This window comes from Apium graveolens, chromosome 11 (genome assembly GCF_009905375.1).
Source record: "Apium graveolens cultivar Ventura chromosome 11, ASM990537v1, whole genome shotgun sequence".
Classification (NCBI taxonomy): Eukaryota; Viridiplantae; Streptophyta; class Magnoliopsida; order Apiales; family Apiaceae; genus Apium; species Apium graveolens.
In genome coordinates this window covers 61,545,885-61,561,892 of record NC_133657.1, presented here as the reverse complement: position 1 = coordinate 61,561,892, position 16,008 = coordinate 61,545,885, and the positions used below count along the sequence as shown (strand labels likewise).

Below are 16,008 nucleotides of genomic sequence, written 5' to 3'. Positions count from 1 at the left end.
CAGTTTTCACAGCTTGGAGTTTGGCTAATATAGCAGCTTACTTTTTCTTTTGTTTGAGCTTTTTAGCATCTAAAGAAGCTTGCTTCTTTTCTTGCTTAATTCTCTCCTTTTCTTCCTTCTTGGCTTCTGCAAACTAAGGTTGTCCAGCCACCACACGGATTTCTTTCCTATTCCTGTAGATCTTGGCAATTCTTCTCTTTAGAACAGGGTCAGTTGGATCTTTGAAGAATGTAATGGACCTTGCCAACAACTTCTTTTCATCTGGCCTTGGAGTCTCAAACATAAGATCCAAGGGATTTTTGTCAGATGACTTTGGATAGTTTCTTTTGGGCTTCAAAACCAAATTGGCTTTTGGAGTCTTTTTGCATGAAGGTTGGCCCTTTTCCATATTGCCCAGACTCATTTCATTCACTGAGATTTGCTTGACTTGAGATGAGTGATGAAAGTTCTTGTCTAGTTTCTCTATTTGTCCAAACTTTTCCTTGATCTTTTCACCAAGCTTCTGCCACTGTGCATCTAGTGCTTGTTCAACAGCTGCTACATCAATTTCTTTGAGATGTTCATTTGACTTCAACTTGGCAGCTGCTAGTTGGATTAGATCAATGTTGTTCAATGCTGGTGGCTTTGTGAAAGCAATTTCTGGCATAATTACTTTGCTGACTTGAATATTTAGTACTTGCTCCCCCTTACTCGTTGACTCTCCTTGATTAACTGGGATAATGGAATCTTCTTTCTCTCCCTTTTGTTAGCATCAAGTTGAGTAGAGGTAGGGAGTTGTGTAGCCACCGGTTTCTACAGAAGTTGAGTCTGTTGAGCTTGATGTAGATGGATTGCAGTTATAGATGCTTCCAGTGTCTTGTGTCTTGTATCCAGGGAGTCTACCTTGATGGCTAGATCAATATTCTTCCTTAATTATCTGTTGATGTCAAGCATGGTTGTGTTGGGAAACTTAGCATCCAGTCTCTCAGAAACATCCTGCTTGACTTGATCTATTTCTGTTTTGATTGTATACATATCCTGATTGTGTTGATGAGACTGAATTTTGTGCAGTTGGAGATAGTTGAGATGTGCTTGAAGAAGCTTCTTGGTGTTGGCATTGGTGGTGGTTTGAAGAGCAGTCTGAGTTTGTTGAATGACGTGGAAGAAAGTAGACTTAAAATGTTGCTCATCATATTCCTTGGAAAATACCCAAGATGGAGTGTTGGAACTGGAGCTAGGGCCTGCTTCTCCCCTATGTCCATAAACCCTTCTTCATCATCATCTTTATCCCCAAATATGTCTTCAGAGCCACCAGATGGATAATCAACATCATCATCAGATTTGGATGGCATTGTTGTGATGATATCCTTGACCCTTTGTATAGAAGCAGTAGTATGTACCAAATTTAGCATTCTTTCAGCAACCCCATTGTCCTGTTCAGGTTGAACTTGATATATTGAAACAAGGTGAGTAAATGCCTCATCCTCATAAGGAACAGAGTCTAAGACAGCTTGATATTCTTGCTGAATTAGCTGTTTCTTTTTAACCTCATTGACATCCATTAACTCACTTACAATGGGCTCTTCCCATTCTTTTGTACCTGCTTTTCTCTTATTTTCTCTCTCTTTTTACATCAAGGGCTCCCCTTGGCTTACCACTCTGACACCCTCACCCTCACCTTCACCTACTAAGGTGAAACTCCCCTCACTCACTTTTGTCAGGCTGGAAGAAATAGCCTGCATAGTTTCTTTCATTTCCTCTCATTTTCCTGAGAGCAACTCAGCCTCTCACTCTGTTCACTCCCTTCCCTCAATCCTAGAAGTGATTGTACAACTACTAGCTCATCTACACTTGTAACAATTGTTGAAAATTCAGCTTGTGTAGTGAGTACCGACAGATGAGGAACATCCATCGGGGTAGTAGTTAGGATATCCTAGAAGGAATATGATGCTCACTTGCACTAAATTTTGGCTTCCCTAAAAGAGTTAAAGAAGGGGAATCAGGAGTTGATGTGTGAGTCATATCCACATCCAGAGAATTTATGGGAGAGTTTTGTGTGTGAGCACTACACCATAAAATACCTACTGTAACACCAAAAAAAAGTTGCAGTAGGGGGTAAATATGTTGCTCTTGCCCCACTTTTAAGCTAAGGTAACATTTTCTTAAAGATAGGTTTTTCCATGTTGCCTTAGGGGTCTAAGGTAACATCTTTGGTGCCTAAGGCAACATCGTATTTTAACTTGTTTATATGTTGCCTTAGCTTGCTAATGCAACATAATGAGAGATCAGTTGTAACTTGTTTTTTATGTTACCTTAGAGTACTAAAATGTTTTTAAAAAAGTGGGACCCACATTGGGGCCCACAGAGGGGCCACTGTGGGGCCCCACAGTGGCCCCCCTGTGGGCCCCACTGTGGGTCCCACATCCGGCCCATTGTGGCCCACTGCATCTATGGCAACATTTCAGAGTAGCTAGTGCAACGTTTACAGTAGCTAGTGCAACATTTCAGAGTAGCTAGTGCAACGTTTATAGTAGCTAAGACAACATTTTTATGGTAAAAACTGGAAAAAAGGTACACATAAATTACGAATTGCCAAAATAACCATCATCCAACAGCAAAGCAATTCACCAGTCATTATACAGTCATCAACAATACTGGACCAAACAATTTTTGGACTTAAATAAAGTTTCGAATAAACTGACTTAAACCAACTTCTTACCCCTAGTACTTAGATTAGTCTATATCATACTTAAAAGTAGTAGCAAAAGACCTTTAAGTCAAGACACATGCATAGACATCGCAGTGTCATACTAGAAGCTACTGCCGCCAGTCATAGGCGTACCATTATTATCGCTTGAAAAAGGTGAACACAGATCCTCAATGTCGACAGTGATATTTGGGTTTGCTTCTGCAAGTTTTTTAAGGACCAATGCCATGTTCTGTTGCACTTTCTTGTTCACCTGGTCATCCACTTCGGCTTGTACTTGCCTCACCTTCTCTTGAACTTCATCAGCAAGGCTTTGCCTTATCTTGGTTGTCAGCTCTTGCACATAGGTGTCTGTGGGAGGAGTTGAGCTGGTAATTTGTGAAGGCTTTGGACATCTCCCTAAAAGCCAAGTCGGGCCGTGTGATTTTCCATCTGTAAGCAGTTCACTTACATTATCTCCAGTGCTATGCTTTTTGCTAATTTTTTCCTAAAAATATAGCCACGTGAATAAATGAGATTAAATATGAAATACAAAAAGCCATCTTTTCGTCAATTACGGACAACTGATTTTTAAATAAAATAATTACAAGTTTGGATTTCATAATTGCAGGATCGATCTTGTCCTCACAGTTGTCACTTCGCTCCCGGGTTTCAAAATAAACCTCAGCATCACAAGGTGCAGAGCTATCTGGTGCCCTTTTTTTCTAGCAAAAAATAAGGTACATGTCATGTTATAAAGACAATATTTATCTAAATAGAGATGCACATTATAAGGATAATTATTCATGTAAAAAAGTGAGTACTATCTACAAAATCAGATAAATAAATCAAACATGATTTATTTTTTTGTAAGAAAATAAATAGTGAGTACTTCGAAGGATAATTATTCCTGATAAATATTTTATGCACTACAAAATCAGATAAATTATAAGGATAATTATTTATGTAAAAACAGTGAGTACTATCTGAATAAAGAATGAACATAGTGCAGTCAGTTCATAAATAATTATAAATAAATCACATACCATCTTGTTTCGAACTTGTGCAAAGCTTTTCGGACCAGCAGTGTGAGTGTCAAGATATGATTTACGACTCACCGCATTTTTCTTAGCTCTCGCCTAAAAAAGACATGAAAATAAATATATAGAGATAATTATCAATGCTCAAAATTATAAGTTGTATACCTGAACAGAATCATCATTCCAGTACTCTAAGAGCATTTTGAACCTCTCCAACGGAATATCATCTAGCCTATTCTGTAGTCCGTCTTCATCATTTGTGTAGGCTGTATAATGTGCCGCCTTGATTCGACACTTATACCCCTTCCAAGCAGCATGAATAGAATCCTCCACCCACTTTTCACATTCATCAGGAATAATATACCGAGCCTTATAAATTAACGAGTTCAATTTTAATACGGAATTCAGTTTAAGTCTAGTATGTCACCATAAATTGTTTTAGAAGATATCCAAGTAGATTATTGGTCATAAAGGGCATAAAATACCTTTACATAATTCCATAAAGTTTTTTTCAAGTTTTCAGGAACATGACGCCAAGTAACATACGTAAGAGACACACAAAGCTTTGCAAGTGTTCCTAAAAAGTTATTTAGTTCTGATAATACACCATCACTATCTGCAATAGGCTGGAAAAACTCGTTCACTTGAATGATAATTCTCTTGTCATAACTTCTCGTATGAACTTTATCCATTCTTGTTTTTCCTCTGAGCCTTTTAGGAGTTACAACTGATTAAGAAGTACATAAAATGTCATAAGAAAAAGTACATTACACGTACTCATAAAATCAAGCTTGATTTTAATTTACATAGTACTCATAAAATCCCAATTGAACTGCAGATAAGCGTCAAGCATTTTGTGATTATCCACAAAATCAAGTTTTACGAGACTGAACCCAACTGTTAGAGGTTCAGTAGATAAATATAATACTCATTTTTTTATGTGATGTGATTTATGTGCAAGATGTGCTTATATATGCAAGATAAAGTCCAGTTATATGGTTAAGGGAAAAATATTATGCGCAGTAATAAAGCCCAGTTTATATGTTTAAGGGAAAAATCAGAGTAAACGCAGTTGTATTAAACTTATATATGCAAGATGTGCTGACCTGCTTCACCACCTTCTTCAATATCTTGCAAGGCATTTTCCTCGACAACTCTATTATAACTTGCATTTGCAGCAGCTACAATAGCTTTTTCCCGTTCAGCTTTTTCCCGTTGGCGTTTCCTCATAGCAATAAATGCAGCCATTGAACCATTTCCATCATCTGCTTGTGGTAACTCAATGTTAGGTACCACAGAGTTTGTATCTTGTACAGGTGGACATGTCTCTTTCTGGCTTGCTTCCTCAATTGCTGGCGTTTTCGATGCAGCATTGGCTCGTGAACGTGTTGTTGCCCCACGTCCCATAAGAAGCTTTTTTCACCCGCTTTCTTGGTTCTCTGCAAAATATCTTGCTTTAGTACTAGAATATAATTTTATTGGTTCTCTGCAAATTATACTTTAGGTTTGACAACCTTCAACGGAGTAACTGATACATCACCATCACTACCATCGTCCTTTCCTGGATCATAATCATGATCCCTTAAGTCCTGCAACTTCTCACTGTTTTTCTTCTGGACAGAAGATCTAAGTCCAGCAGACAATGTAGGTAAATTTAGAGCCATATAAACTTCATTATTCCTCTCAACTCTTATAGCTCTTTGAATTTCATACTCTGTTAGAGGCGGTGGAGGAGGTAGGATGGTAGACTGCATGATGAATATACATGGCATAATTTAAAATTATCTACAAAATATATACAAAATTTAAAATTCAACCAATAACAACTTACAGTGGAATGTGCCTGAGCTGGTGGAGAGGGTGGAAGGTGTAGGATAGTACACTGTATGACATGACATCTAACCTCTAGGTCATTTTCTCCCATGTTTTCATCTTGATGTAGTTGACTATGCAAATTCAATCTCCTCTTAGCAGTTCCAGACTTGTTTCTCACAGTTGCATCATTATCTTGTTTCAGGTTGTTCAATCGCGGAGACTTGCGAGTAACTACCTAAGCCATATCCACTTCCACTATTTTTTTGTTCTTTTGCTTTTGTTGTAGTTGATGAGTCGTAACAAATGTGCGCTTGACTTGTTTTTTTCCTAAAAAAAATATAATGGCAGTTACTAAGAAGCGATACATAAAAATATAAGTCCAATTTACAAAAAAATTCGAAGGAGTACCTTCGAGTATATTATGCCTTGGCCTCATGATAACATGGGGCTGCATTTGCTTAACTGGCTCAATCTTGTTATCAACAATGTTGTCCATGTAAAAGTGAATATGGTCATCACTGCTAACTTCTCCAATTAGTGTAAACATGTCAGAATCATTTCTTACCAATTTCCAGTCTCCCAACTTATCTTGGATATAAATTCCTCCAAATTCTGAGTAATGAAGATCGTCTTTGACATGCTCCAATAGGACAGTATAAGAAAACTTATCAGGATCGACACCCCTTACAAGAAACTCTTTCCCACCAGCATATCTTGTTCTTTGAAATTCTCCCTGGTGGTGGATTGTGATATGAAATCCTCCCATCCTATACAAAAAAAACAAGTTGAGTTTCTGGCAATTCTTGCAAGTAATGAACAATAAAATAAAAAGCAAAAATATAATTAAATGCATTACATTAAAATGTAATTAAATGAACAATAAAATAAGAAGCAAAAATGTAATAAGATATATGAACATAATGACATATAATATACGGCAGCAAACACAGTAAAATACAATACAAACACAATGACAGATAATATACGGCAACAATCACAGTAAAATTACAATATGAACACAATTACTAGAAGAAACAAGTTGAGTTTATATAAATTAAAGAGCAGCATAAAAAGATGAATGTACTCAGTTCACTAAGTGAATTTAGGGTATTACAATAAGAGTACAATGCTAAGTTCACTGAATGACTAATTAGGCAGGTTCATTCACTTCATCTGGCTGGATGGGGACTTGTCTTTTTGGGACATCATCCCTGCACCAACTAGCTTCATCAATCTGACTTTCAAGGTGTATATCATGTAAAACAGTATCATCTTGGCCTTCATTTATATTATCATTTTCAATATCACACCAGTCCCGTGGTAGGCGCTTGATAACATTATACAACATCTTATCAACCGGGTCTTCTGTGTAGAAAATATGTTGTACTTGTGAAGCCAATACGTAAGGATCTGATTGTTGGCATAATTTATTAAAATTAACCCTAGTCAGCCCATACACATCCTTTTCTTCTTGATACCAACAACACTTAAATACGACAACTAAAAATTCACCCCAGTAGTTGACTTCTACTATCTCTTCAATTGCCCCATAGTAATTGACATTGCCAACTGTTGGGTTCTCGTCTTTTGAACTAGCAAAACTTGTAGTCAAAGCCGTAAAAAAAACACCACTGTTCTGTGTTTTACATTTGGCATCTCTGTTCTTTGAATGGAATCTATATCCATTGATTACATATCCACTGTACTCCTTAGCTGCTCTATTAGGCCCCATCGCAAGCACTTCTAGTTCTCTCGAAATGTTCAGTTTATTTGTAACCTGTTCCTTCATCCACTTCCAGAAATCGTCATTATGTTCTCTCTCCCTTTTATACCTTTTCAATTTTGCTTGACCAGCAACTAAAGCATGATGCTCCCTACATTAATTATTTAGTTTAAAAAACTTGGAACAGAACGCTAGTTCTACAATAAGTAAAATAAAGAACAAGTAAATACTTACTCAGTTAAAGACTCTATCTCTTTATTTCCGTTGTTAAATAGAATGTAGCGATGAATTGCCATCCATTGAGATTCTTTCAAATGAATTGATTTTCCATCTATATTTCTTCTCGTACCAATATGGTACTCTAATTTTTCTAGACAACTTCCAAATTTAGCAGGCTTCATAATTTTTGATCCGGAATCGCCAACCAAGAATCTTGAGCAAAATGTCAAGCCTTCTTCCGCCAGGTAACCCTCAGCGATAGATCCCTCTGGTTTGCTTCTGTTTCGCACATAAGACTTTAATTTGCACAAATAGCGCTCAATAGGAAACATGGAGCGAACGTGTGCCGGTCCACCATATTGCACTTCACTGAATAAGTGAACCAGCAAATGTACCATTATGTCGAAGAAGGCATTCACAAATATATTCTCAAATTGACAAAGGATTTCCACAATTTCTTGTTGCAGCCTTCGAAGTTCATTCAAGTCGATAACTTTGCTCCAAATACCTCTCGAAAATGCCCCCAGTCTGATAAAAACTGTCGCAACTTCAGGTTTTAGTGATTTTTTCACCGCAAACTGTAGCAAATAGTGCAAGAGAAAGTGAGCATCATGGCTCTTATAGCCAGAGATTTTCCTCTCTTTCGTGTGCACATATCGACTGATATTTGATGCACTACCATATGGCAATTTCACATTTTTCAGTACTGCGCAAAATAAATCTTTCTCTTTATTTGTCATATCAAATACGGCAGCCCTAATTTCAAGGTGTTTCACATCAAGTGATCGAACAGGATGGAGGGCCTTCCTAATGCCAAGTTCTTGTAAATCTAAACATGCATTCACATGGTCCTTTGTCTTGCCAGCCATATTTAGCAGAGTGCCAAGAATATTGTCACAAACATTCTTCTCAATATACATTACGTCGAGGTTGTGTCGATGCAAATTATGACTCCAATATGGTAAATTGAAAAAAACTGACTTTTTCTTAAAGGGGGAATCAACCTTCTTCACCTTTTTTCGTCCTGGTTCCTTCTTCTTTTTTCCAAACTGATTTTGGAAATTAGACAGCAAATCTTCTATGTCTGTTCCTGACAGAATTACAGGGGGTTGTCCCATTTCTATTTGTCTGTTGAACCTTCTTTTGTCAAACCTCCACTTATGATCGGGATCGAGAAACTTCCTATGATTCATATAGCACATCTTTTTACTATATTTTAGGTACATGGAAGATGTCTCATAATTACAAACGGGACACCCTAAGTAACCCTTCGTGCTCCATCCCGATAACATCGCATATCCTGGGAAATCGCTAATTGTCCAAAAAATACTTGCACGTAAGATAAAGGTCTGATCAGTAAAGGCATCATAGGTTTGTATGCCTTCATTCCATAATTCTGTCAACTCAGCCACTAGAGGTTGCATATAGACATTGATGCTATTTTTAGGAGAATCTGGATCAGAAATAAGAGTTGACAGAATGAGGTTTTCTGGCTTCATACACAACCAGGGTGGAAGGTTATAATTGACCAAAACAATTGGCCAAGTACTGTGATTTATATTCATGGTACAAAAAGGGTTAAAACCGTCAGCTGCTATACCTAGCCTGATGTTTCTATTTTCTGACGAGAACTGGGGATATCTCGCATCCATTATTTTCCAAGCTTCGGCATCAGCGGGATGTCTAAGTTTCCCATCCCTTTGACGTCCAACTGCATGCCATACCATAAGTTCTGAAAAATCTTTACACATAAAGAGTCGTTGCAGCCTTGGCTTTAGTGGAAAATACCGCATCACATTCGTCGGGACTTTGTGAATCACCTTCTCCGGATTACTGTCTGAAGTGCCTTTCTTCTCGCGTACAATCCATCTTGGAAGGCCGCAAGTTTTGCAAGAGTCCTCTTTTTCATCTTCACCCCAATATAACATACAATGGTTAGGGCATGCGTGTATTTTTTTATAATCGAGCCCTAACTCTTTAATCACGTTCTTTGCAGCATAGAAAGACAATGGTATATTTGCCTCTGGAAACGCATCTCGGATCAGCTCTAGTATATCCCCGAATCCTGACTCCGTAATTCCGTGAACACATTTTAAGGAATAAAGTCGGACAATAAAACTTAATCGTGAGAATTTTTTACAGCCTGGATATAAAGGTTGTTTTCCCTCCTCATAAAATCTTTTAGAATCAATAGTTGGTCCATTTGTACGGTCCAGCATCTCATCTAAATTATCTCCAAAATGTAGATTATTCTCCCAGTCCATATCTTCATCGTCACTACCGTTATTTGGACTTAAAATCTGTGAAACTTCTACAATCCAGTTCACATATAATGGGTAAGGACCACTACATATGAGATGATCGTAGATAAATTCTCGATGCTGCCACTTACTATTTTTACAATTTCGGCAAGGGCATGTCATTTCATCACCTACTGCCAATTTGGGGAAGGCATTATCCAAAAATGCATTAACCCCTTTCCTATATCCTTGACTATGCTTTGGAAGGTATATCCAAATATTTTCATCCTCGTCCATTACTACAATTAAGAAGCATGATAATGTTATACTAAAAGGGTAAGAAAGGCACCAAAGTAGCCTAGTTCACGTACAAATACTAGTGAGCTAAAAGAACTACATTTAATATGTATTCCTTAATATATAACTTAACTAGATTACTAATAACATTGATACAAGACTAAAAAAGTAGGCCTGTATCACAGCACATATCGATACTTATCAATTAATAGGCATTGTATCACATAATAGTATATCACAACAACATAAACAATATATGTACTTATGGTCACGCCCCCGAGTTAATCGTTAAATCGTTGATTTGAAAGAATAAGAGAGAGTTGAGAGCTTTACGAGAGAGTTAGAGTGAGAGCGAGAGCGAGAGAGAGAGAGAGAGAGAGAGAGAGAGAGAGAGTGGGTTAGAGTGAGAGAGAGTGAGTTAGAGTGAGAGAGAGTGAGTTAGACTGAGAGGGAAATGGTTAAAGTGAGAGAAGCGGCTAGTTTTGCCGCCCAGCTTTTTCACGGGATTCCGTGTAAATTTTATTAATTTTTGTTAAATAAAAGATTATATTTATGTTTAGGTGATTTAAATATATATTATTTTCATAATAAAATATTAAATTTAAATTTTATAAGGATATATTTTAGCATATTAAAATGAATAAGGCATTTATAAATTAAACTTTTATATTTTATAAAAAAAAATTAGTTCATTTGAAAATAAATATAACTTAAATAATTATTTTAAAAATTTTATTGAAATTAGTAATAATTTTTTTTATAAATGACCTAAGGCAACATATCCTTGCATGTTGCTATATGAAACGTATGTTTTTCAAATGTAACACCACTTTGTACCTAAGGTAACATAAAAAACAAAGTGTTTTAGTAGATCAAAACTAGCATACCTAATGTAACATTATTTAGCAACACCGATTTACGAGATGTTCCCGTAGGTCATTTATGGTGTAGTGGAGGTACTTCAATTATTAGAGATTTTGGCTGTGACTCCACATTTACAGGAGCCACATCAAACTGACTTTGAGAAGGCACATTTACTGAGTCTTTGACTGCAGTAGGCACTGTGTGTGCACCCTGTGTATCCCCAGTACGTTTAGATTTCTTCTTTCTAGCATAGGTTTAGGGTGAGCTTGTATCCCTTACCCTTTTAGCCTATGCTCTTGGCTGAGAGCTTTGTTCAATAGTTACATCCTTTTGGGAGGATGCAACTAGTAATGAGCTACGGTCCTTATTAATCACTACAGTTTGTTGGGAAACTGCAATATGGCTAAGATAGGATTCACTCACCTCTACAACCTTATTCTTAGGGTTTCTTTGATGTTCACCCTGTTCCTCACCAATATTACTCACCTTCACTCCCCTCTTTGGTTTGGGTAGATTTTGAAAATGGCATCTTTTGAGAGACATCAGAGTGTGGTTTCTTTGACTTGGATTTTGAAGGTTTGGATTTTGTGACTTGGGTAGGCATCCGTTGGGTCATTGACACAGATGCCATAGCCACAGTCAATGGCAAATAAATTTGAGAGGTAGAAGGAGTAGGGACAGATGCATTTACCTCACTTACCTGAGGGCCCTCCATGATAGGAAAATAAATAAAGGGCACCTCCTTGTGGTGATCATCGCTTTTTAAAACTACAATTATTCTTCTTTCTTGAACCCAACAATCTAGTTTGTTGGTTGGGTTCTCAATCACAAGATCCTCACAAACATGGTTAGCAATAATCATAAGGAATCTAGCATTGTAAACATGCCTATATCTCTTTTTAATCTCCCTAACTTGTATCCTAACTCAAACATGATGGCATCACTAAAATTATAGTACTTATCAGTAAGTAGCATGTAAAGCATGTTAAGCATTGTAGTACTGACAGAATCAAAGTTACTTATTTTACCAGAAAACACCTTGGTAACTACATCACACAGATAACTCCACTCTTTCCTAAGACCTAGCCTCCTAATTTCACTTAAATTAGTGGTAGGATAGCCCATAGAATTAAAAAAGTTAACTATATTAGCATTTATGTGTGGTTTAGTAGTAGTGTTATCAGGAATTTTAAAGCATGCTTTGTTAATATCACTGTTAATGCAATGTTCCTTACCTTTGATGGAGAGAGTAATAGTTTTGTAGTTAGCCTGATATATAGCAGTAGTCCACCTCTCCTCCACAAATTCACAGTAGATTGTGGGTCATTCAAGCATAGCATAGATAAGCTTGCATCCCTTCACAAAATCCATCATTCTGTGATAATCTTCAGAGGATGGAATCTCCTTGTTCACAAGACCCACGAAATTGTTCTTTTCATAAGTGAATCCTGACTGAGACATGATTTTGACTACTGGTGCCACTGTTAGAGCAAGGAAAGTTGCAGAAAGAAAGAGGGCTTTGCTTTGAGGAAGAAGAGAGCAGTTAATTGCAATAGAGAAAGATAAAAGCTGAAATGAACTTGAAATCAGGCTTTTATATTTTCTCAGATAAAATGGGATAAAAATTAAAGGTAAAAATTAAAGAACCGATGAGAATTGCCTTAAATAGCCGTTTAAAAATAAAATAAATTGTCAAACTTCTGTCAATTATCCGTCGTGATATACTTACAGGCTGTAAGTAAATCCAATGGATAATGTTCAGAACTTTAACGGCTAGGATGTAGATAATTCGACGGATGAGAATAAAACAATTTATCCGTCGGCTTTAATATAATCCAGAAAAGTAATTGATTTTTACCAGGCTATTCTATTTTGACGGATGATCAAACTCGATGGATAATGGACATCCGTCGAGATGTAGAATTTGACTTAGCCAAATTTTTATCCAAAACATTAGAATCAATTAAGTTTCTGGCTTCATTTCAACTTGCAAAATTATCAAACATGATTTAAAAATAATTAAGCATACCTAACTCACTTACCAACCTAGAGAAGTTGGATTCATCAAGTGGCTTGGTAAAGATATCTGCAAGTTATTTCTCACTTGGAACAAAATGAAGTTCCACAGTACCATTAATTACATGTTCCCTAATGAAATGGTACTTGATGTCTATGTGCTTTGTTCATGAATGTTGTACTGGATTTTCAGTAATGGCAATTGCACTTGTGTGATCACAAAAAATAGGAATTTTGTCCACTTGCAGACAATAGTCCAAAAATTGGTTTTTCATCCATAAAATATGTGCACAACAACTACCAACAGCAATATATTCAGCTTCAGCTGTAGAAGTAGAAACTAAATTTTGCTTTTTACTGAACCAGGACACAAGCTGGTATCCTAGAAATTGACAGGTTCCTATTGTACTTTTTCTATCAATTCTACAACCTGCATAATTTGCATCTGAATAACCAGTTAGATCAAAACCAAAATCTCTTTATAGTTATTAAGTGAGATTCTCTAGGATCAGCCTGAAATCTAGCACACAGAAAAGTAGCAAACATTATATATGGCCTACTAGCTGTTAAGTACAAAAGTGAGTCAACCATGCCTCTATAACTTGAAATATCCACAGACTTTTCAGTAGTGTTTAATTCAAGTTTTGTAGAAGTAGCCATGGGAATTTTTGCAGATGTGCAATCCATTAGTTCAAACTTCTTTAAAAGATCATAAATATATTTGTTTTGACTAATGAATATTCCATCACTAACTTGCTTAACTTGTAAACCAAGAAAGTAAGTTAGTTCTCCCATCATGCTCATTTCATACTTACTTTGCATTAATTTGGCAAACGTTTTGCAATGTTTTTCATATAAAGAGCCAAATATAATATCATCTACATAAATCTGAACAAGTATGCTAGAGCCATTAACATTTCTAAAGAATAAAGTTTTGTCAATAGTACCTCTAGTGAAATGATTTTCTAAGAGAAACTTTGACAATATATCATACCAGGCTCTAGGTGCTTACTTCAATCCATAAAGTGCTTTCAGAAGATAGTAGACATATTCTGGAAAATTTGGATCTTCAAAACCAGGAGGCTGACTGACATAGACTTCCTTCTCCAAATCTCCATTCAGAAAGGCACTTTTGACATTCATTTGATAGCCTTTGAAATTGGCATGGGCTGCATAGGCTAGGAAAATTCTGATGGCTTCAAGTCTTGGATCAGGAGCAAAAGTTTCATCAAAATCTATTCATTCTTGTTGACAATAGCCCTTAGCAACCAATCTAGCTTTGTTCCTGATGACTATGCCATTTTCATCCATCTTGTTTCTGAATACCCACTTGGTGTCAATTGGATTCTTTCCTTTAGGCTTGGGTACCAACTCCCATACCTTGTTTCTCTCAAATTTGTTTAGCTCCTCTTGCATAGCTAAAACCCAATCCAACAAAGCTTCTTCTACCTTTTTAGGCTCTTCCTTAGACAAAAAATATGCTATACAGACATTCCTCTTGAGTTGCTTTCCTTGTTTGCACTCTTGAGGATACATCACCAATGATCAGTTCAAATGGGTGATCTCTAGTCCATTTTCTCTGTTGTGGTAGATTAGCTCTAGATGAAGAGGCCTCATTGTTGTCTTGATGTGTGACTGAGTTTTGATTAGAAGAAACTCCCCATTAGTTTGTGTATCTTTGATTTGAAGAGGGAGTTCTATCTGTAAGTGATTTGTTTTGACTCTCATCTTCTCTCATTGTTCCGATGGATGGATGCACTTTGTATCCCGACGGATGAAGCTGATTATTTTCTGACGGATGATGCATCTTGTATCTCAACTAATGCTGAATTTTGTGCATCATTGGAGATAGCCTTTTCTGCATTATCCTTAGCCACCATGTCTTCATCACTATCATCATCACTGTCATCACAAACTATCTCAACATTGTCAAATTTGAGGCTATCATGGAAACCTTCATCTTTTAGTCCTTCAATCTTCTTATCATCAAACACAACATGTACAGATTCCTTGACAATGTTTGTTCTAAGATTTTAGACTCTGAATGCTTTTCCAATAGCATATCCAACAAAAATTCCTTCATCTACTTTAGCATCAAACTTTCCATGCTGTTCAGTTTGATTCCTTAGAATGTAGCACTTGTATCCAAAGATATGAAGAAAATTTAGAGTTGCCTTCCTATTCTTGAACAATTGGTAGGGTGTCATGCATTTTGCTTGATTTACCAAAGAAATATTCTGAGTGTAGCATGCAGTATTCACAATTTCAGCCCAAAAATATGTTAGTAATTTTGACTCTTCTAGCATTGTCCTTGCAGCTTCAATAAGACATCTGTTTTTCCTTTCCACCACTCCATTTTGTTATGTAGTTCTAGCTGCAGAAAGCTCATGCATGATCCCATTCTCTTCACAAAATGATCTTATCACAGAATTCTTGAACTCAGTTCCATTATCACTTCTGATTCTTCTAACTTTGAAATCAAGATGATTGTTGACTTGTCTTATGTGATTGATGATGATTTCACTAGCTTAATCTTTAGATTTTAGAAAATATGTCCAAGAGAACTTTGAGAAATCATCAACAATTACTAGGCAATATCTTTTCCTTGAGATGGATAATACATTGACTGGTTTAAATAAATCCATGTACAACAGTTGCAAAGGTTCTTCAATTATTGATTCAAGCTTCCTTTTGAATGATGCTTTAATATACTTTCCTTTCTGGCAGGCATCACACAATCCATCCTTTGAAAACTCCACTTGAGGAATACCTCTAACCAATTCTTTCTTGACTAGCTCATTCATGGTCTTGAAGTTTAGATGGGAGAGCTTCTTGTGCCATAGCTAACTTTTATCTTGATTTTCTTTACTGAGAAAACAAGTTACAGATTTCGCATTTGTTGAGTTGAAGTCAGCTAGATACACATTGCCTTTTCTCACTCCAGTGAGAACCACTTTGTTGTTTTTCTTGTTAGTCACAATACAGGCTTCTGCATTAAAAGTAACTGAGTTGCCCCTATCACAAAGCTGGCCGATACTCAACATAATGTGCTTGAGACCATTCACTAGGGCAACTTCCTCAATGATGACATTATCCTTTGAAATCAAGTCATATCCCACAGTATAACCC

At 36.6% G+C, this 16,008-nt stretch overlaps 1 protein-coding gene across 1 annotated transcript; it reads right to left on the bottom strand.

Moving 5' to 3' along the window:
* Window positions 1–6,670: 6,670 nt before the first annotated feature.
* Window positions 6,671–9,999, bottom strand: LOC141695538 (uncharacterized). The gene is made up of 2 exons (XM_074499776.1): window positions 7,478–9,999; window positions 6,671–7,394 (listed from the first exon to the last, which is right to left on the bottom strand). The coding sequence occupies exons 1-2, from the start codon at window positions 9,997–9,999 to the stop codon at window positions 6,671–6,673; spliced, it is 3,246 nt and encodes a 1,081-aa protein (XP_074355877.1).
* Window positions 10,000–16,008: the final 6,009 nt, after the last annotated feature.